This window comes from Leptinotarsa decemlineata, unplaced genomic scaffold (assembly GCF_025532065.1).
Source record: "Leptinotarsa decemlineata unplaced genomic scaffold, Ldec_3_MD MMD2_P_RNA_scaffold_14, whole genome shotgun sequence".
NCBI classification, from domain to species: Eukaryota; Metazoa; Arthropoda; class Insecta; order Coleoptera; family Chrysomelidae; genus Leptinotarsa; species Leptinotarsa decemlineata.
This window is the reverse complement of record NW_027412528.1, coordinates 6,625,355-6,649,351: the sequence shown is the minus strand read 5'-3', so window position 1 is coordinate 6,649,351 and position 23,997 is coordinate 6,625,355. Positions and strand designations below refer to the sequence as shown.

The following is a 23,997-nucleotide window of genomic DNA, read 5'->3' as shown; positions in this document are numbered from 1 at the left end:
TTCGAGCCATTTTTCAGTAGTTAACGACGGAAAAGTTATATGTCTAGCATGTGTCCATATAGCTTCACAAACTTCTTGGGTGATTAAACTTGCTGTGGATTTTCCAATTCTAAAAGCATAGTGCAAATCGACAAATGAATTGCCAGTAGCTAGGTACCTGAAATAAAAGGGAACTTATTAAATAAAGCTTTTTTTCAGGCATTTTGCTTTAAAAAAATGGAAAAACATAAGGGATAGGTACGTCAGAGAACTTAAAGAAAATAAATAAAAATCAGGACAAGGACGAAAAGTCAAAAGTTCCTATATGTACGCCAACCAATTGGGCTTTTTGTCAGATGTAATCCAACGTCGCCCCACAGATACATCTATGGATGATGGGGCTCCTCTATCACCAAACAGTCAGAGTGAATCTGCGTCAGAAATTCCTGCTACAATACATGATAACTCTCCTACTGTTCATGTCGCCAAAAAAAAAAGAAAAGGAAACACACTGGAAACAAAACTTGAACTTGTGGAGGCCCTTGATAATCATAGTATTCGTCAAAAACAAAAAGCACAAACAGTAAATTCTGAAGAAGACGACGATACATTATTTTTGTTATCATTAGTGCCTTTTATGAAATCCATTCCCCCACACTTTAAATTTGCTGCGAGAATGGACATTATGCAAAGCATAAATAAATATAATTCCATACAGTCACCAGCCCCCTCTGTATACTCACAACAATTACCGTATAACCAAATTCCCACCCAGGCTCCAAGCCATCAATCTGGAATACTACATCAATGGCAATATTTAAATCCACATGCTGGACCTTCCGGACTTCCAGACTTTAACCAAAGTCCTTCACAACAAGAGCCCCAAGCTGGGCCTTCTGGGATTCAGCGGCAGAGTACTGAATCCCCTTTGATGTCGCCTGGAAGCTCGTATTCCCAAGATACGGATATAACCCAATTATTTTAAATGCTATTTTGCTAATAAACATGATAATATAATACTTTTTTAAGAATAAGAATATTTTTTTAGATTTTATTTATTTATCTTACCTTAAAGTTATAAGAAGCTTTTCTTCTACTGGTATGCTTTCCCTCATGGTAGTATTTCTTTTTGAACATGAATCTTTAATTATTGACAACAATTCTTGGAATGTTCCTCTTGACATTCTGGTAAAATTAAAGAATTTATCTGGATCTCCGTTAAGTTCGTCATACAGTGTGTAAAAAAATCCTCTATTTTTCCTCTCATTTATTATGGGATGTATCCAATATTTGCGTTTCTTTTTTTTCTTAATTTTGTTATATAATAAGCCTGCAGTTATTAGAAAAAGCAAATCATCATCACTGTCAGAAGAATTCATACTTTATGCCAACGATGCGAACCACTCAGACACAACTAGACAACTGCGAAAGATGTCTCGATAAAAACGTGTCGGTCGTAAGATGCGGTGACGCTTCGTGTGTTTTGAGCCGCTTCTCTGCTGAGTCGGCGCCGACTCGCCAGAAACCGCTCCGTGTGTTTTGTCTCTAATATATGATTGTAAGACTTTGTTGGTTTTGCCGCCACCATGTACCCAAATAACCGTATACATTACATGTGCCCATAATCACGTTTCTTGGGAACGGTTGGGAAACCGCAGACCTAAGGTTTGCGGTTAATTTTGTTGGTTCGGCCATAACTAAATAGGCCGAACCACAGCTTATGAAAAATAGAGGTTGACCAATAACGTTCGATGAAAAATGATACAAGTTTTAAATGGGAACGGTAATGGGAAATAATCTAGCAAGACCGTAGGGAATGACCAATCACGGGAAGTTAAGAGGAAGGACTTATTTTTGTTGAAGACGGTACTGGGGGTACGGAGGTTTTTGCGGGAGACCGAAAAAAAGGAACTTGGACAGAAGTTAGGGGAACACGGTGGTCAGCGGGAGACGAGTAGCTAGCGGGACGTGCATCGGAAGACGCGGAGGAAAAAGAGTAATTAGCGGGACTCTGGGCGATACAGGGTACTTAGCGAGACTCCGGGCGATTAATTGTAGTCAGGGGGATACGGGAGTAAGCGGAATAACCGGTAGTTAGTGGTACACGCTCCGAAAAAAAAACGGGAATAAATAAAAGAAATAGTTAGAAATAGTGATTTCTAGATAAACTGGGGGCGACGGAGTGAATCTTGCAGCATAGTGGCGTTAGGCCGGTTAGGTAAATAAAACTTGGTGTTTTGTTTGTGGCATTAGCCAGGATTACAGAATCAGGACTAGACAGGACGGACGGACAGACCACGGGCGCAGCTAGGGTAATCGAATACACCAGGATAAACGGAGTATCGTGAGTCAATTTTAAATTGTACTAACACCCATATTGTCTTATTGAGAGAGGTTGTCACTTTGAATTTTATTTTTGTGTGTTATAGGTTATTTTGAGGCATAGACGTTGAAAAGAAATACCACTTCCTTTTTGTTTTAGAGTAAAACTCTCATTAATAAATAATTGATAGATAGTCAATATTAGAACGGCGGCCAGGCAAGCCTATAAAAATTTTTTTTGTTATTTTGGTCAAGATAGAAATTCAAGTATAAGGTTGAAGCCTACTTTAACAGGCAATACTATTTATTGTGTTTCGAGCTGATAACGAGTTATCTAATTTTTGTTTATTATTTATTATAGGAGGGGTTTGTGATACGAATAATTTTGTTTCTTTGGGTTTCTTGTATTGTTTTATATTCAAGGGGTTTATAGGTTTTTTTTTATTTATTTGTGTATATATTTACTCTATATACTATGGTAAAGTGTGGAGGCTCATAATTGCCTAATTTACTGCAATCTATAACTATTATTAATTTTTGGTGACAATTTTTTTTTTTTTTGATAATATATCTATAACCGCACATATCATCTTTTATTGGCTCGTAAAATTGAGTAAGTCCCTGTCCTATTGAATAATTAATCGGTCTTCAGTTGACAAAGTTAAACTTCAACCTCAACAGGAGGAATGTTAAAGGGGAAACCCTCAGTGTAGCTAAGGTTCAAAAGACCAACCTTCGTGCGTTTGGCACGAATCCAGCAGCCCTACGGAATAGCGATATATTGGTGACAGCGAAAGCCTTTTATTGTTTTATTTTTATTGGTGACAGTTGGTGGAATTTAAATAAGTAATTTGGTAAAGTTTCGGCACCGTAATAAGGTGATTCGCTACGTTAAAGGTGGCAACGGTGGAACTTCAAGGATGCTAAAAAATTTGGAGAATTTTTAAGTACTCCTTGTATACATCAATTAGTTATTTTTGATACTAAATGCAGTAATAGTCTGGAATAACACCCCAGGTATTACACTACCCCAGAAGTTTCACAACATTTACCATCTAAAATAGGCATAACGAATGATAAAGGAAAAACTCTTCGAAAAAAGTGTCGTATGTGTCGTCGAAAAAACATTCGAAAAGACACAATTTATCATTGTTTGATGTGTCCACAAAAACCAAGGTTATGTCTTGAGCCATGTTTTCAAGAATTTCATAGTTGAGCGTACCGTGAATTGTTTTTGTGTTTTTTCTTGTGCTTCATTTTGTTAGATATCTCGTATTTCCGTTTTTCGTCCAAAAATAAAACTTTATTTCTGCATTAATGATTTTTTACTTTTGAATTCACGTGCGCTTTACAAAAAAAATTTGAGCAAACACTAAACAAGGTTTGATTACGATCAAGACATCATTATGTAACATATAAGGAGCTTTTTTGATGACAAAATATCAATTTGGTCCAACACAAATATACAATGCCGATGAGACGGGCATTAGTACAGTTCAGGATCCTGGAAAAATTTTAGCTACCAAAGGCCAGAAAAGAGTGGGCTTTGCAACCAGTGGAGTGGAGAGAGGGGTAGAAACATCACAGTTATGTGTGCTATGAATGCCGCTGGGGGATACATTCCACCCATGTTTATTTTTCCACGAAAGCGACTGACACCTCATTTAGAAAAAGATGGACCACCGGAGGCATTATATAAATGTTCAAATAATGGTTGGATTTATGAATGGTTGCAACACTTCCACAAATACTCAAAACCCAGTGAAACCTCACCAGTTCTTCTAATTACAGATAACCATTCCAGCCACATATCAATAAAAGTTTATGAATATTGCAAAGCAAATAATATTTCTATGCTTTCAATTCCGCCTCATTCATCTCACAAGATCCAACCTTTGGATATGGTTTTTTATGGGCCTCTTAACACGTTCAGTGCGCATGACGCACCCGTGCGGTGACCATTGTTTTTCAGCCGCGCGCATGACGCACTGGGGCGTCATGTACGTTATTTTATCAAACCGGCGATATTTTGATAGCGCTTGTAGTGGATGTGTCGAAACAGTGGGAGCACGTTTAATAGGGGTTATAGTAAAATCGGCGTCGTCTGTGATTTCATTAGATTTAAGGGATAAATTTAGAAGTGCAATATGGGTGATTCAGAGATGAGTGAACCAAGTACTTCGAAAGGAAAAAGGCGAAGAATCGAAGTTAAAAACCCCAAAAACCTCACAGAAGAAGAACTTTTACGTATATTAGAGGATTCAGATATTGAGGACTGCGATTTTAATAGTGAGGGCTCCTATGTCCCTAGTGATTATGAGCTGTCCTCTGATGAAGGCGAGTCTTTTCCTTTTTTTGTAAGTACGTTCGGCTATTTTTTACTTGTTTTTATTGTAGATGAAGGTAATCAAACCACCTTAACAGTTGATGAAATCGGTATTTCGGAAGGCAGTACCAATATTGTGGACAATTCGGATGTATGGAATGATTTTTGTATGGGAATGAAACAAATTGATTTCCAAAAGACTCCAGGTTTTTTAGTTGCAATTCCTGAGAATGCTAGTCCTTATGATTATTTTTGATTATTATTTGACGACAATTTGTTGGAACATGTTGTTAATGAAACCAATAGTTATGCTGAAAACATTTTCCTTTCTGTTGGTATTTCGGAACATTCAAGAATAACTCGTTGGAGAAATGTTACCAAGGACGAGTTACCTACTTCAGTTTATAGGACTTATTATCCACACAGGAACAATCAAGTGCAACGTTTTAAAGGACTATTGGAAAACCCATTGGCTTTTTGGGATAAAATGTTTTTCAAAATATATGAGTCGGAATCGCTTTTTCCTAATTCTGAGAAGTTTGCATTTTGCTAGAAATCCAAGTGAAGAAGAAACAACGCCAGAAGATCGTTTGTATAAGATTCGTCCCTTATTGAACTATTTCCAGGAAAAAATGAAAACTATTCACTACCCCAACAAAAACTTATCCTTGGATGAATCAATGTTGCTTTGGCGTGGGAGACTTGTCTTCAGGCAGCATTTGAAAAACAAGAGGCACAAGTACGGTATAAAATTGTATATGCTCACAGAATCGGATGGCCTCGTAATGAATTTGATAGTGTATACTGGTCAAGCAGATGAATATGGTGGATTGGGACATGCGGAAAAAGTGGTTTTAAATTTAATGAACCATTATTTAAATGCTGGCCACGCCTTATACATGGATAACTTCTATACTAGTTTTGGTTTTGCCAAAAAGTTGCTTGAAGTAAATACTTACTGCACGGGGACATTAAGAGCAGGAAGAAAAGAAACTCCAAAAGATGTCACGACAGCAAAACTCAAGAAAGGAGAAACGAAAGGTGCATACAAACAAAATGTTTTGATCGGAAAGTGGCGAGACAAGAGGGATGTTCTTTATATATCTACGGAATTTAAAAATGATATAGTCGCGGCGCAAAATAGAAACGGTATTATCAAAGAAAAACCGTTGCCCATTGCAGAATATAATAAATTTATGAGCAGCATCGACCGTATGGATCAAATGATGTCTTATTACCCAAGTGTTCGATACATATATTCCAACTACTACTTTTTAATTCTTACATTTTGTATAACAAACATTCGAAAAAGCGGTTATCCTATTACGATTTTCGTTTATCCGTTCTAGAAAGAATTTTTCCTGAAGAACAAACCATAGTCGAACAAAAAATCACAAAACAAGGCACAAGACACTTTCCTGAAAAAATTGAAATAAGAAATAAAGAAGGAAGAGTTTCACGAAAAAGATGCAAAGTGTGTTGGACAAAGAAAATAAGAAAATATTTTCCATATCACTGCACTCAGTGTCCTGATAGTCCAGGTCTATGCGTTGGAAAATGCTTCGAAGAATATCATGAAAAAACAATTTAGTTTCAAATATCAGATTTTTAGCTATGACGTTCTTAGTTTTGTTTTGTTCCTAGTTGAATACTTCAGTTTTACTGCGTTTATTTTGTTGTTGTTTGTTTTTCATATTATTTTTATATTTGTTTTTGTGTTTATTTTACCTTTGATGACATTGTGTTCGATTCACTATGTTTATTTTCATTGAGTATCTATGTTATGGATATCATAAAATTATATTGCAATAATAAACTAAATGATTTATGACTCACTGGTGCGTCATGAGCACACTTAACCAAAGTTAGGTTCATTGTGCGCATGACGCACCGGTGCGTCACAAAAAAATTATCAAATTAGCTCCTATTTTATTCCTAAGTAACAACTAATAAAAGCAGCTCAAGGTCTATTCTCCCTATTTAATGAAAAAAAAGTTGTCAGGCCGTACGTAAGGTTCCTAACAAACACACAGCATTGAACGTGTTAAAGCTGAATATCGAAATGAATGTAATTTGTTCATGAAAACACATTTTATGCGAAAGATCACGCCATATGATGTTGCTGGTCTGTTTAATAAAGCATATTCTACAGTAGCGACCATAAGTAAAGGAGAATCTGGCTTTAACCCTTAATAGCTATTTGTATCTCATAGTATACATCGTATTCATATATATATAAGTATCTTCAACTGACCAAATTTATTCGTTTCTTCATTTCTCTGAAGTCACTCACATCGTTCTTACTGAAAACTAGTGTCAGTACTGCCATCTATGATCATCGAAGTGAAATATAAAAGTTTGTTTGCAAGATGGCTGACAGAAGTGAACCCGTTCCCAAGCGTTCTGTAAGTAAATCCAAATAAATAAGTATTTTATGAATTTGTTGCTTGTACAAAAATGTATGCATGTAACTAGAACAATGAACTGACACTCTCAAATAAAAAAGTGCTTGTTTTGAGAAATATTGACTCTCGAAAGAGTTGATTTTGTTTTATGTATCTTATAGTCCACAAAATCAATATTACAGAATACTAGACATTATAAGTTATGTATCTTATAGTCCACATTATTAAAGATGTGTCATATCATGTGTTGTCTGTTATGTATCCTATGATCCACAATATCTTCATTACTAGGTCCGAGTTTCCACGAACAAACCACATTCTATTGAGTAAAGAATATTGTTTCAGAAGAAAAACCATAGCGCACTGTCTTCAAGAACAAAGACAATTATGGCATTGATACCTCCCTCAACATCGGATCTAGATTCCAGTAGTGGGGAAAGCGATGCTGAACATATAAACCGACCAGACCTGAGTGATGAGGAAGATGAAACTTCCGAAGCTCCTAGCCTACCATCTGATGTTGAGAAGATTTTCGAAGAAATGTCAGAAACAGATAGTGGTTCAGAAGTTGAGCCATGCACGTCAGAAGTACCCAATAAAGAAAATATTTCAAATAACATTGCAACCCCAAAATCCATCTTTACTCCAATGAAAACCAGAGCACAACGTAGTTCACAGTATGGGCAAAATACACATATTGAGGAAAATCTACAGCCTGAAAGAACTATTCAAGAGACAAAGGATGGTGAAAATATACAACCTAAAAAAATATTCTCAAACAAAAAGCAAAAAGTGCAGTCTAACACTGAATACTCTTGGGGCAAGGATGATTTCGAATATCCTGTGAACATCCCCGACAATGATTTTACTATTCCTAGTAGAATAAAATCACCTTATGAATATTTCAAAACATTTTTTTCGGATGACTTGTTTTCGCTTATTGTTGAGAATACAAACTTGTATTCCGTCCAAGAAACTGACAAATCAATACAAGTTACAAAGGAAGAAATAAGAGACTTCATAGCCATACATATTATAATGGGAATAGCAAGTCTACCATCCTATTTAGACTACTGGAAGCCCTGTTTCCGATTCAAAGAAATATCTGAAACTATGGCTCTCAAGAGATACCAGCAAATTCGACGCTACATCCATTTTGCCAATAATAATAATATCAATGATGACAAGTATTATCGCATAAGGCCAGTATTGGACATACTCAAGAGGAACTGTAACAAAATTGAGGAAGAGAGACGACAAAGTGTCGATGAAATGATGGTTCCCTACAAGGGTAAAAAGGCAGGGTCTAGAAGGCAATACATAAAATCAAAGCCAAAAAAATGTGGTTTTAAAATTTTTGTTAGAGTTGGAATATCTGGTATAGTTTACACCTTCAGACAACATAGTTTCAATGCCAAGGAATCTTCTCTAGGGCTAGGGTCAAAAGTTGTTTTAGGATTAGCTCAAACTATGAAAAAGCCAACCCTTTCTACAATTTATTGCGATAATTTCTTCAGTAATTTGGATTTATTCTACATTCTCCGTCATTATTATGGCATATTAGCGTTAGGGACGATTCGGTCAAACCGTCTAAAGAATTGTATATTAGAAGAGGATAAACAACTCAAAAAGAGAGGTCGTGGGTCATTTACAACTATGAATGATAATACTAATAAAATAAGTATTGTCAAATGGATCGACAATAAAGCCGTCATTTTAGCAAGCACCTACACTTCTTCCAAACCTTTATTGACAATCAAACGATATGACAAAAACCGTAGGGCAAAAGTTGATGTTACATGTCCCAGTATTGTAAAGCAGTGCAATGCACACATGGGTGGTGTAGATCTTATGGACATGCTCATAAGTCTATATCGAATTCCATTGAAGACTAGACGGTGGTATTTATCAATTTTTGCCCAGGTTTTAGACATAGCTTTGAATAATGCCTGGCTATTATACAGGAGAGATAAACAGCTCTTGAAAGAGGACTCGAAACTGATGAGTCTGAAAGAATTCAGAATAGATGTTGTTCGATCTCTGAAACAATAAGAAACGAGCACATGTTGGAGATATAGAAAATAATAAAAAAATCAAAACAGAGATGGTACCCAGACCCACAAACGATGTAAGATATGACAGACTTGATCATTTTCCAGTATACGGTACGAAAGGGCGATGCCGTTATTGCAATAAAGGAGAAACACACTGGACATGCACAAAATGCTCGACAAGATTATGTATAGTGAAAGATCGAAATTGTTTTCATAACTTTCACCAATTGAAGATGTACTATTTTGTTTGAAATTGTGTTTTCTACTTATATATTCTTGTTTGAAGAGTTATTTTTTGGTTTGTTTGTTGATTTTGATTATAAATAAAGCTTCTAGAGAAATTATATGAAAGCACTTCCTTACACCAAGAATACAGAAATGTATCCTTCGGTACACATAACAAATCACCTCCTATAGTATACATATTTAACAATGTGTCCTATAGGATACAACCCATATTTTGCCCGTTTACAAAAAACAAGAAAAAATAATGGTATAGATTCACTCCTACACACCCAATCTGATTATTCATACAATTTTTCGGTAAAAAAACAATCTCAAAGAGGTTTGCCAAATTAAGGGTTAAATGCGCTGGCATTTTTCCACTCAACCCAAAAGTATTTACAGATCAGGATTTCTTAGCTGCTACAACACTACAAAATCAATCGCTTGTTAAAGTCCAAGATAACAATGAAGCCATACCAGCCGAAATTTACAATACGAACCCATCTCAAACTTTGCCACAAATAAATAAAAATCAGGTTGAAACAGCAGTGGATTCTATTCCGGGACCTTCTACTATTTTCACATCATTTAAACAACTTACGTCTATTACAAAATCCTCTGTAAGAAAAAGTATAACCAAAAAAAAACAGCATGCCAAAATCCTGACATCTACGCTTTTTAAACAAGAGTTAGAAGAAAAGGAACAGAAAAAACAGGAAAAGATAAAGAAAATTCAAAAAAAAAACTAAATTAAATACCCAAAAATCTCAGAAAGGACAAAATACAAATAAGGCTGGAAAACATGTACAAAATAAGAAACCTCATTACAAGAGAAAGGTGTTTGATTCTAGTTCTTCGGAATCGGATATCGATATACAATGTGATGACAGTAATGATGCAGACGAAGATAGGTGCCTGGTTTGCAAAGAGTTTGGCAAAAACAATGAAATGTGGTTTAGATGTACACTTTGCTCAAGATGGGCCAATTCAGAGTGCAGTGGATGGGATTCTGCAGAGGGTTATGTCTGCGATGACTGTCAACCATTTTTTTTACATTAAAATATTATTTTTTACCTTTTTTGCCGATTGTTTATTTCACATTAAAACACATATTTTTTTATTTTGTTATGTAATAAAAATATTTTTTTCACCTTTCTTACTGATTTACATGAATTATTACCCATTAAGGCATATTCGTTAATCGATGTATAACAAAAAATTGTTAAATAGATAATGATTTTCATTTTAATAATAACACAAGCCAATTGACTGGCATTACCCACACTTATGACCAGTATTGTCCATATATGGTGACAATACCGGTCAAAGATACTTTTTTATTTTTTGCTTCTGCCAAAGACTAAAATTCTTGATTTTTTAAATTGAATCTGTTTTGCAATAAGTTAAAACCCCAAATGACCGTTTGACCCCTTAAATTTGATTCATAGAGTTTTACTTTTTTTATATTAAATTTTCTTCTTAGGTGACCGCCATTTGCACACTTTACCCTATATCTTGCGATTTGAAGACACATTCAACAAATTGTATTTCAGTACAACCTACATACTTCATTTCATGAGATCAAGTGTTATATTTCATAACAAATATAAAATATTAGTAATACGGCACTTCACATCGGTTTTTCTGAAAGAAAATCATAAATCTTGCGATTTGAAGAAAAATTGAACAAACTGTGTTTCAGTATGACCCACATATTCCATTTATAAGATCGATGGTTATATTTCATAACAATTGGCAATACAACACTTCACATATGTTTTTCTTGTAAGAAAAACATGTATCTACCGATTTGAAGACAAATTCAACAAATTGTATTTCAGTACGACCTACATATTTCATTTCATGAGATCGAGTGGTATATTTCATAACAAATATAAAATATTAGTAATACGACACTCCTCATCAGTTTTCCTGAAAGAAAATTATAAATCTTAAGATTTGAAGACACATTCATGAGATCAAGTGTTTTATTACACAACAACTATAAAATATTAGCAATACAACAATTCACATCGTTTTTCCTGAAAGAGAATTATATATCTTGCGATTTAAAGACACGTTCAACAAATTGTATTTCAGTATGACCCACATATTCCATTTATAAGATGAAGGGTTATATTTCATAACAATTAGCCATACAACACTTCACATATGTTTTTCTGAAATAAAAACATGTATCTTGCAATTTGAAGACACATTCAACAAATTTAGTTTCAGTACAACCTACATATTTCATTTTATAATATCAAGTTTTATATTTTGTAACAAATATAACATACTACCAATACGACACTTCACATCTGTATTTCTGAAATTAAATCGTGTATATTGCAATTTGAATATATATTCAACAAATTGTATTTTAATATAATATATGACCTACATTTTATAAGATCGAGTTTTATATTTCATAACAAATATAAGATATTAGCAATATGATACTTAACATATGTTTTTCTGAAAGAGAATCATGTATCTAGCGTTTTGAAAACACATTTTACAAATCGTATTTCAGTATGACCCACAATTCTATTGAAACTATTAGAGACATAAAATATGAGCAGTATAACAATTCACATCTACTTTGCTGAAAGAAATTCATTGAATCTTGCGATTTGAAGGTATATTCTATAAATCATATTTCAGTATGACCCACATATTCATTTCATAAGACCCAATGTAATATTTCCTAAAGATGTAAAATATAAGCAGTACAACACTTCACATCTGCTTTCCTGAGAAAGTTCATAAAATCTTGCGATTTGAAGACACATTCTACAAATTGTATTTCACTATGACCCACCTAATCAATTTTATTAAAACCACATATTGCATTTCATGAGACTAATTGTTATATTTCATAACAGACACAGTGATAAACTCACAATTCAGTGGTATTTCACAGCAAAGAGCTTTTTTGGCTTTCCCTCTAAAAACTGGAGAACAGCAAAAGTCCCTGTAAATTTTCTTTATCTGTTACGGTTTAGAATAGAGCAATAATAAAAGAAATGGCACAACAAAATCAATCATTTTCATCAGATAAATAATTGATCGGCATCTCCGTTTGCTACATAACAGCTCCCAAAAAACAGATCACTTTGTATTCTATATCATATTAAGAAATAAACTTATGAAGAACAAAATCAAAATTTATAATACTCGGTCAACTTAGTGACATCAACACACTAACAAAAAAATTGAAAATATGGAACAAGGTACTACATTAACTGAAGACTGAAAACTGGAAATGAAGACCAGAAACATGTAACCAGATAGAACAAAGAACACTCGTTATGAAGTAACCAGAATCCAGGAAAACGAGTGAGAAACCAAATCAAGTATCACACTGAAAATAAACTGTCATATACTCGTATATCCACAGCCATTTTAAAAATGATGGGAATGAAACTTCTGGTTTTGGAAACACATAAGAGTAATGGATAAATTTTGAATTGACTATACAAACATGTATGCTTCATTTTTAGTCATATCAGTTGAACCAATGACAATTTATCTGTTGTCAATAATTTCCTTCTCACTACAGAATTGACATGCACACATCATAAAAATCAAGTCAGAATAACTATCTCACAAATTAGGATATTAGACATGTATTGGCAGTAACAATATTGTACCTCAGAGAAACATTATCAATTGATTCCTGATCCAATATTTGACCAATATCCTTCTTTGTAGGATTTACTGACTTCCAAACAAATTCATGTACTTTTATTTCAATCATTTACATGAGAAAATGTTTCACACAAAGATCGAGATAAAATATTCACATTAATGAAAAATTAAATTACACTCCAAGTGACTCATCTGCATCCTCGATATACTACCACCTACATCATCCAGAAGTGTATCTCCATATTGATGTTTCTTTCCGTATTATAGGCCCACAATCGCATCAGTTCTTGTGAAGGAATTCTGGAAGAAACAACATTATTTAAAATTATTTCAGTTAAAAAGGAGTTCTACGACTGAGCGAGAATACTGTTTCTCTACATCCCTACTTTAATGATAAACTTATATGCCCGTAATCCATTTCATAATAAGATCCATCATGATACAGATTTTTTATAACTATACAAATTTTCAATCAATAGAAACCCATAATTTTCAGGCATGCTGCGCATTTGACATTTGTCCTATATTCCTATCTGATTGTTTCATTCGTCAAGATCAGTAGGTATCAAATTTTATTAGAACATAGCTGAACTTCGATAATTATATTATCAAAATATCTGATATCGGCGATATAGCAGAATTTACACCATTGACTCCTCGACACATATAGGAGAAAGCAGAAAATGCAATACAAAATATTTTACCCCAAAAATCTAAGAAATTATATGAAAAACTATTTCATTGGTTCATGAACAGGAGAAATACAGATATTTCGACATTCTCAGATACTATTTTGATGGCTTATTTTCAAGAATTGATGGAATCTATGGAATCATCTAGTGGACATATTATTCAATAATAAAATCTTTTAAACTTCAACTTACGATTTGATCTCCACAAACTTTATCACGACATGTTTCGCTAACACAGAAGCTTTTTTGTAGTGAATAAATGAAATTTGTGGAGATCAAGTCGTAAGTTGTAGTTTATGAAATTACTATGAAAAGTTTTTATTTATAAAATTATCTTCCTAACATTGCATTTTTGAAAATTTTGTCATGAATACATTTTCCATTCAATGTATACATGAGATATTTCATATAGCCAGAACCGTCTAAATATTTTTATATTAATTATGAGAATTTTACATTTGACTGTTTGCCGATATTGATTATTCTACTCGTATTTTTTTTTTCAGACTACATTTGAATAATCAGAAAACACGTTTGATAAGATTTCATGCTAGACAAAAAGAAATAGCCAGATTCTACTTGCAAATTGAAGATGATGAAATTTCTCCGTGCTCTAGGGTGAAGTTTTTAGGTGTACACTTGGATGAATTTCTCAGCTGGAAAACTCATTGTGGAATAGTTATATCGAAATTGAACTCCACGAATTATCTTCTGAGAAACCTTCGTAATATTTAGACCAGAAACAGCTGATTATGCTGCATCATACCCAAGTTGAATCGCGTCTTCGGTATGGTATTACTTTATGGGGAGCTTCATCTTCATGCAAAGATGTTTTTATCGCCCAGAAAAAGATTATAAGATGTATAGCAGGAGTCTCAAGAAATACAAGCTGTAAAAGCATTTTTTTAAATTTTTAAATACCAACATTGCCATGCCTGTATATATTCGAATTATGTGTTTTTATATATAACCGTAACTGTTTCATAAGAAATGAAAATGTACATTCTATTGATACCAGGTGCAAGACCGACTTTCATATGCCATATTGTAAAATTGCACTGACTTACAATTCCCCCAATGTAATAGGGCTCAGATTATTTAATCTGCTACCACTTGACCTGAAAAACTCTAGTACTATTCACAGCTTCAAAATTACACTCAAGTCTTTCCTACTAGAGATTGAATAATAAAATGAAAATTTCAATGAATGTATTACTCTTAGTAAATTGTCTTATTTTTAGTTTTACTTTTGAGCTCTTTTCTGACTAATCTTACCAATGTAAAATGAAAATTTCATTGAATGTATTACTCTTAGTAAATTGTCTTATTTTTATTTTTACTTTTAAGCTCGTTTCTGACTAATCCTACACAATGTAACTTTTTAATTGTCTTACTGGGTAATAAAAATTATTATTACTATTATTCACGTATAGTCAGTGGGCCTATTATTATTATTATCATTAGTTCGGACTTCCATTGTCTAATATGATATAAATTGATTCAAAATACCTGAAAGAATCTGTAAAAAATTAAGAAAGATTATAACAATTATATTAGTCAAAAAAAACTCAAATTACAATGAAATAGGTAAAATACAAACAACACCAAAAAAATCAAAAAAATTAAACTATTAACACGGTTTTAGTGGAAGCTGACCGATGAAGCTGAGGGAGGTGAAAGCACTCGAATGACCTATAAATAATCAGATCTCGGAGGAATAAGTCCAGTCATCACCCGAAGACGATTGTGGATACTAACAAACGAAACGTCGTGAAGTAACTTGGTTTGGAATATTTTAATTTTAAATTTTCATTTCTTGTTAATAATTTTTTTTATTTTTCATCTTGTGTTAATAGTTTAATTTTTTTATTTTTTGGTTGTAGCTTGTATTTTATTTCATTGTAATTTGTTTTTTTGTTTATTATAATAATTGTTATTTTTCAGCTGTTTTTTAATTTTTCACAGATTCTTTCAGGTATTTCAAACCAATTTATATCATATTAGGCAATGGAAATCTGAACTAATGAAATGCACCACGAAACATTGTCAACTACCTTCAAACAATCGTATTTTTTCATTCAATTATTTACAAGTTATAGATTTAGCTTTGAAACTACCATTTAAACTAACAACAGGTCCTGATAAGATACCCTTGCACCTGAATAAAAATTGTATTTATACTCTAGCAAAACCACTACACTGGCTATTCAATCTTTCTATTGAAAAAGGAATATTCCCAGAATTTTGGAAACAAAGCTATATCAAACCAGTTCATAAAGGTGGACTTCATAACAATATTAAAAACTATAGAGGCATATGCAATCAGTCAGAGTTGCCCAAAATGCTGGACTGTCTAATCACTAGAAAACTTTTATTCGATTTCAGAAACATCATAATCAATCAACATGGTTTTACCAAAGGGAAATCAACTTCTACAAACTTAGTACTTTATGAAAACTACATCATAAATAATCTTGAAAATAGGCTACAAGTGGACTCTATATACACAGATTTTTCTAAAGCCTTCGACAGAGTCAACCATAACCTACTGATTGCTAAGTTGAATGCCTTGGGTTTAGAGGGAGATGTTTTAAATTGAATTGAAAGCTACCTTTACAATAGAGTTCAATACGTTAAATATGGCAACTCTATATCTGAACCGATAAATGTGCCATCAGGTGTTCCTCAGGAATCCCACCACATAGGCCCATTACTGTTCAATTTATTCATCAATGATGTCTCCACTGTTTTTACCTCCAGCTCATTTCTAATGTTTGCAGATGATTTAAAGGTGTTCAAATCAATACAAAATATATCAGATGCTCAGGCACTTCAATGTGATTTGGTACAGTTTTCTAGCTGGTGTGACGTCAACCTTTTGCATTTGAATCCAGACAAGTGTCAAAAAATTACTTTCTCAAGGATCAATAATGTATATGATTACTCGTATAAAATCAATGGGAATGATTTAGCAGTAAAGGATAAAATAAAAGATTTAGGTGTCGTTTTTGACTCAAAAATGTCATTTAAGTACCAAATAACGGAAGCCTCATCTCGAGCCCGTAAGATGTTAGGCTTTACACTTCGTTCTGCTAGAGACCTAAGTGTCGAATCTATAAAACTGATTTATTGTGCACAAGTGAGATCCATTCTTGAGTATAACTCCATTGTATGGTCACCCTATTATAATGTTGATGTTGAGTTGTTAGAGGGGTGTGTTTCTTGAGATATGTTGCTTTTCAGTTAGGATTAAATAGAGGAGAGTATAACTACTCACAGATATTGAACATATTGAACATGAACACCTTAACTCATAGGAGACTTGAAACAGATCTTGTGTTTGTCCACAAAGTATTAAACGGCTATACTGATTCTCCAGAAATAGTTGAGCTTTGTACTACTCTCTCTGTGAATGATAGAAGAACCAGAAATAGTGATATTTTTTTAAAATTCCTTTTTATAGAACCAATTATGGTCAGAATGAAACAATATGTAGGATATTGAAATCAACAAATCATTACCAACCTAACCTGGAATTGTTTAATTCATCATTATTAACCTTCAAAAAATCGATTAAAAACATCTGATGTATCTTTAGTTTGTAAGCACATGTACAATTTATAAAAAGATATTTGTAAAAATTGGCTTGTCCGTTGAAATAAATAAATAAATTTTTTTATATTTTAGTTTTCAACACCTATTGTCAAATTTAATGTTAACTGCCGCTAGGGTGTGTTTTGCCAAATGATAATTTTGAAATACTAGCAGTAGGGGGATACAATGCACTAAATGGTAAGTAAATGCAATGTAGTATTTAAAATTAAATGGGTCTATCACAAATTTGTATACATTGCCACAAAAGGATTTTCAATTATTGACTTAATTCTTTGCAATATACAGAGGGAAGGCGAATAAGTATAAATAACCCTTTCACTGCTTAAGACGAGTACACTCGATCATAGGTATAGTGCTCGAGACGAGATAACTCGCATTTCAAAATAAAATACGACCTGACTGCTCATATTGCCGCACAAACCAATTGGAGAGAGAAATTAGCTGCGATGGCAACGCTGCTGTACAGCTGATTAAGTGTACAATAGTTCTAGCGATAGCAGTGCGTTTTTTAGACCTGTTTATATAAACAAAAGGCAGTGTATGTCGAGTGTTTTTATTGTTTTTAAGGTATATTTATGTAAAATTATTTAGTCATCACAAATATGCCTAAAATAACTACTAAACTGTCAAGTGTTCACTTATCGGGCGTGCGAAAAGATTCTTACCGTGCGATACAAAGACAAACGCGAAGTGAATATCTTATCCTTTAGTCATACGCCAGATGTAAAGTGTAATGGAAAAAATCGAGACAGTGGTCGTCAGATATTCAAGCCCACATGCATTGGCATTGTAGATTACAACACCTAAATGGGAGCTGTCGACAAAACAGACATGCTTCTATCAGTCGAGTGCGTCCGCAAAAGCAAAAAATGGTACAAAAAAAGTGTATTTTCATCTATTGGATATGGCGGTTCTAAACAGTTTTGAAATGTACAATCAATATATCTATTTAAAAATTCCATTTAGATTTAGTAAAAGAAATCATTGAAAAATCCCACGTTCCTCTTACACGTACTGGTGGCAGAAGACCAAGAATGGAAAATGATGATTTGCGTCTAACCGAGAGGCATTTTCCGTGATTTGTTCCACCTACATACAAAAAAACAAAAACCAACAAAAAGATGTGTTGTTTGTGCGAGACATAGCAAAAGAGCAGAATCGCGCTACATGTGTTCTGTGTGTGGGATTGCAATATGCGTGATGCCATGCTTTGAAACTTATCACACCAAAAAAATATTTTAGTTTACTCGGAATCACACGTTAACAGGTAAGACCTCGTTAATCCTTAGCTCGCACAAGTTTCGACTTCTGAGGGTTGTCGTTCGTAGGGGTGCGACAGCTGGTTAACGGAAAAAACAGATTTCAAAAACTTTTTTTTAAACAGACTATAAATTATGTAAATTGATGGATGTAGCCGTTACTACGTGGTAGGAAATCATAATGAAGAAAAGAGAAATGAAACTTTCTTTGTTTTTTACCACCTTTATTTGTAACTACCGTTACTGCAGTTTCGTCCTATTTGTAAGGGAAGTTTATTGTAGGTATACAATAAGTTTATTGTATAAGTTTGAAAATGTCCGTATAGGACGAAACTGCAGTAATGTTAGTTACAAATAAATGTGGTAAAAAACATAGAAAGTGTCATTTCTCTTTTCTTCATTATAAATTATGGTTTGTTTTCATTTCTTTTTAATTTATATAGTTATTACATAGAGTATATATTACTTTAAAAAAAAATTATTTTTAAAAAATAAGGTACTTATTGTAGCAAATAAAAGCTTCATTCCATAAAATATTGTTTTATTGAACTTTAGTTTTTTTTTATTTGAAATAAATGCTTACTATCGTTAAATATTATGATTATAAGCTTTTTTTTCGATTACAGTTCATTTAATTTAAACCTAAGGTATTTTTATAAAGTAAAACGTATACGTGTAACATTTGAACGGTTTGATTTTAAAAAGGGTCAACATTTCCTTGATAATCCTCGTCAAAAAAATGTTGGTGTAGTGAACAGCTCCATCAGTAGTGTACAATCGGTTTTCTCCAATCCTTAAATGAATACCCAACTACAAACACTTGTGTAAACAACTCGACTTCACATATTGAATGTCAGTCAACAAAAGTTGTATCTGATGGTCTGGGGTTATGTGACCCAGCTATATTTTCAATCATACATGCAAACGTGCAAGGTATTTCAAATAAAATGTTTGTATTGAAGCATATCTTGCTGTTATACCTCAAAAAAAAATGATATGTTAAGGAGGTTGCATTAATGGCCATGGTACGATTGCGCTCGGCTGGTGTGAACCTTGAAGTAGGAATGGGTCAATTGAGGCTGGGCCTATAAAGGAAAGCGCTTACTGCGCAACCTCTGCTGCAGGCAACCAGTGATGCAATTGAACCCAGACTTGTGTTTAATAAACCCTACAAAGTACAAATTTAACAGAACACAGAGTCAGATGCTACGAATGCAATACGCATACCGGGTGTCAACGAATCTATTAGACAAGTCATAACTTCTAGACTATTAGGTGTATCAAAACGAGATTTGGTACAGATAAATGGTATGTGGAGAGGAGAGTTTTCACATATTTTTCACTTTCCGGTCACTTCCGGTTTCAGCGGAAATGGCTCCGGTTCTGAATTTTTAAATGGAACACCCTGTATATTGTAACATTTTTGGATTTCTGAGACAATTCTGGATCAGAAACTGACATTTCCGGAAGTTTTTCAGCCTACTTGATTTTTTCAGAGTCACTTTTAAAATTGCATCTAGGTGGCCATGATCGGACGTAAACTAATCTATGGACCTCAGGTGATATCAGAAAATTGCAATAGCGGAGTTTTAGTGACTAGTGTGTTGAATATGAATGAGACAAGTTTACAAAATAACATTTTCGTGTCTAACTATTATTTTTCAAATGGCGACCATTTTTTGACAAGCACTTTCCGAAAAAAGGATTTTTTGACAAATCTAACGATACTAATTTATTTGCGATTGGATTACAAATAAGAACATAAATTAAATATTACTGAGGAAAATACTCGATACAAATTCATTTACTTTTGTCAAGGGTGCCATGGATAGGAATGATGCATAATATTTTGCGGTTATTTCCATCAAGTCCACTTTGGAGAACAAAACGCTCACCTAGGTTATGACAGTGACATAAGCTTTATGAGCAGAAAGTAGAAGTTTCTCTTGATTTTCGTTAATTTTAGTTTAATTTTTCGTCGAAATAATGTATACTCAAAGTGAAAAAGTGGATATGTTGTTATTGTTTGGAGAATGCCACAGAAATTCAAGGAAAGCTGCTGAGTTGTATGCTCAGAGATATCCCAATCGGCAACACCCATCTCATCAGTATTTTCCCTATGTTGAGAGTCGTTTTAGGCAAGAGGGAAATCGAGACGCAGAACAGAGGTTTGTCATAAATGAGGAGACTGAGATTAACGTTCTTGCTATGATAGAAGTTGACAAAACGGTTTCTTTAAGAGAAATTAGTAGAGAAATGCAGATAAGTCACGAATCAGCAAGAAAAATACTGAAAAAGCACGGATATCGAGCATTTAAATATCAGTTACATCAACATTTGTATGCTGACGACGGCAATAGAAGAGTAGTATTTTGTGATTGGTTGCTTCAAAATCATAGAGTTAACCCAAATTTTATCAACTTCATTCTATTTTCCGACGAATCACGGTTTACAAATAATGGCATGTTTAATAATCAGAATTGTCGGTACTGGGCCCAACAAAATCAACATGCAATGAGAGAGGGCAATTTTCAAGGAAGGTTTGGCGTCAATGTCTGGGCTGGTATCGTTGGAAACAGAATAATTGGTCCAATATTGTTTCAAGGTCAGTTAACAGGGTTAGATACTTGGGTTTTCTTCAAAATGAAATCGAGGATCATCTTAATGATATGCCTTTAGAAGTTTTACGGCAAATTTACTTCCAGCAAGATGGAGCACCACCCCATAATAGCAGAGACGTATTTGATTTTTTAATAGAGCATTTTAATAATAGAGTTATTGCAACCAACGGTCCAGTACGGTGGCCTGCCCGCTCACCGGATCTGACTGTGTTAGATTTCTTCATTTGGGGATATGTAAAAGAAAGGGTCTACTATGCAACAGCCCCAGCCACTCTGGAAATCTTAGAAGAAAGGATTCAACAGGCATTCAGAAGTATATCGCCTCAAATGTTACAAAACGTGTTGAGAGAAACAATTGAACGAGCTGAAATGTGTCTTGAACAAGGAGGGATGCACTTTGAAAATTTACTATAGTGGAATTTTCAAGAACTTAGGATATTGCAAAAAATCTAAGTGCATCGCTGAAATTATTAGTTAAATTTGTTAAATTTGTTGATCCAATCGCAAATAAATTAGTAACGTTAGCTTCGTCAAAAAATCCTTTTTTCGGAAATTGCTTGTCAAAAAATGGTCGCCATTTGAAAAATAATAGTTAGACACGAAAATGTTATTTTGTAAACTTGTCTCATTCATATTCAACACACTAGTCACTAAAACTCCGCTATTGCAATTTTCTGATATCACCTGAGGTCCATAGATTAGTTTACGTCCGATCATGGCCACCTAGATGCAATTTTAAAAGTGACTCTGAAAAAATCAAGTAGGCTGAAAAACTTTCGGAAATGTCAGTTTCTGATCCAGAATTGTCTCAGAAATCCAAAAATGTTACAATATACAGGGTGTTCCATTTAAAAATTCAGAACCGGAGCCATTTCCGCTGAAACCGGAAGTGACCGAAAAGTGAAAAATATGTGAAAACATTCCTCTCCACATACCATTCAACTATACCAAATCTCATTTCAATTCTCCTAATAGTCTAGAAATTATGACTTGTCTAATAGATTCGTTGACACCCGGTATATAGACGACTCAAAAACCAAAGAACGCTCAGGACGTGGAGTGTACTCCAGATCACTAAGCCTAAGGATTAAGTGGGGAATGGGAAGAAATACCAGCGTGGTCCAAACAGAATTGGTTGATATCTCAATCGCCACAAAAAATAATAACCAGGAAAGAAATTTCTGGCAAAAACATAACAATCTGCACTGACAGCAGACAAGCCCTATTAGCCCTGAACAGACAACGTATAACCTCAGGGCTAGTACTAGAGTTTCACCAAGATTTAGCCAAAGCCTCGGTAAATAATAACATTATCCTGAGGTGGGTTAAAGGGCACGACAGGAGTAAAGGTAATCGCATTGCCGACTCTTTAGCCAAGGAAGGGGCTGGACTAAGAATTTTAGGACCCAGTGGCACTTACGGCCTGATGACTTCGACAATTGAAGAACTAGCCATCAATAGATGCAATCTTGCCAGGATCACTTTGGACGACCCTGGGAAGCTGGCGCCGAAGAAATATCTGGCAATGACCAGGAAAAATCTACGCTTAACAGTAAGATTTCCGACTGGCCGCTGTCAACTAAGGAAACACCTCCATAATATGGGGCTACTAGACACACCTCTATGCAGGATGTGTAAACAGGAAGATGAGACTGTCAGGCATGTCCTATGCGAGTGCCCGGAGTTATCGTCGTATATAATAAAATGTTAACGTACTCACGTAAAACTTTTAATGAAAGTAAAATTAAAAATTCTGAAAATGTCAGTAAAACTATTTCGAACATCATAAAAACTGAAACAGGGAAAAAAAGTACACAAAGGGTGTATCCAAAAAACATAAGTGTAAATAATTTGAACTTGTCATTTATCGTTCATGCTGAAAATCTAGTAAACAGTTTACCAAACAGTTCAAAGGATATAGAAGAATATTTAGGCAAAACGAATAACACTGGATATTCGATATTTTTTAGAGCAATTGATGGATATGATATTCTAGCAGTAATACAGACGTTGAAAAACAAGAAGACTGAGGATATATGGAATAAGTGTCTATATTGTAAAAAAGTGTGGTCATTTATTGTTGGACGTTTCCCCTCAATGCTCAAGTTGGCAAGAATCTCCCCAATCTATAAAAAAGGATCCCCAGAACTAACTCAAAACTTCAGGCAAATATCAATCTTGCCTTGCTTTTCAAAAATATTTGATACTATTCTTTATAATCAACTAGTTAATTACTTCGATAAGAACAAAATCCTGAGTTCTCAGCAGTATGGTTTTAGGAAAAATATATCCACTTTGAATGCTATCAAGTCATTAACTCGTGCTATAAAAACCAGTTTTGAAAGAAACGAAAAATTTTTGGGAATCTTCACAGACCCAAGTGCAGCTTTTGATTGTGTTAATCATGACAAACTACTGAGGAAAATGGAGTACTAAGTAATAAGAGGAGTGGCACTGAAACTAATCAAATCGTACTTGTCCAATCGGTTTCATGTAGTTTGTATTGAAAATCATAGAAGCACCCCTCAGACAATAAGTAGAGGAGTTCCTCAGGGATCAATATTGGGCCCCCTTCTCTTTATTACTTATATTAAGGATTTGCCAAATATGTTCACCTCAAATATCGAGACAATTATGTATGCTGACGACACCACATTTGGCATCAGTATCAATAAAGGGGAGTGTCCGGCTACAATCCTTGGGGAAGTTATGGAACAAGCAAAAACCTGATTCTTAACAAAAAAAAAACAAAAGTCTCATTTTCGAATCCAGACTATCCTACAATGTAGAAAACGACCTAGACATGCTGCACACTACATTTCTGGGTGTAGATGTAGATGTCAGG

The 23,997-nt window shown here is 34.1% G+C and overlaps 1 protein-coding gene and 1 long non-coding RNA gene across 2 annotated transcripts in view; one reads left to right on the top strand and one right to left on the bottom strand.

The window, feature by feature from the left end:
- Window positions 1–4,998: 4,998 nt before the first annotated feature.
- Window positions 4,999–5,976, top strand: LOC111509454 (piggyBac transposable element-derived protein 4). Its single transcript, XM_074175495.1, has one exon. It carries the CDS (start codon window positions 4,999–5,001, stop codon window positions 5,974–5,976), a length of 978 nt encoding a protein of 325 aa, XP_074031596.1.
- Window positions 5,977–10,060: 4,084 nt separating this feature from the next.
- The window catches only part of LOC111509455 (uncharacterized), a 32,649-nt gene continuing 18,712 nt past the window's right edge, over window positions 10,061–23,997 (bottom strand). The window contains exon 4 of the long non-coding RNA XR_012465929.1: window positions 10,061–13,265. This is a non-coding gene — a long non-coding RNA (uncharacterized lncRNA). The remainder of the gene's footprint in view (window positions 13,266–23,997) is intronic.

Coding starts and splice junctions, on each gene's coding strand:
- LOC111509454 (XM_074175495.1), top strand. CDS start 4,999: ATGTTACCAAGGACGAGTTACCTACTTCAGTTTATAGGACTTATTATC.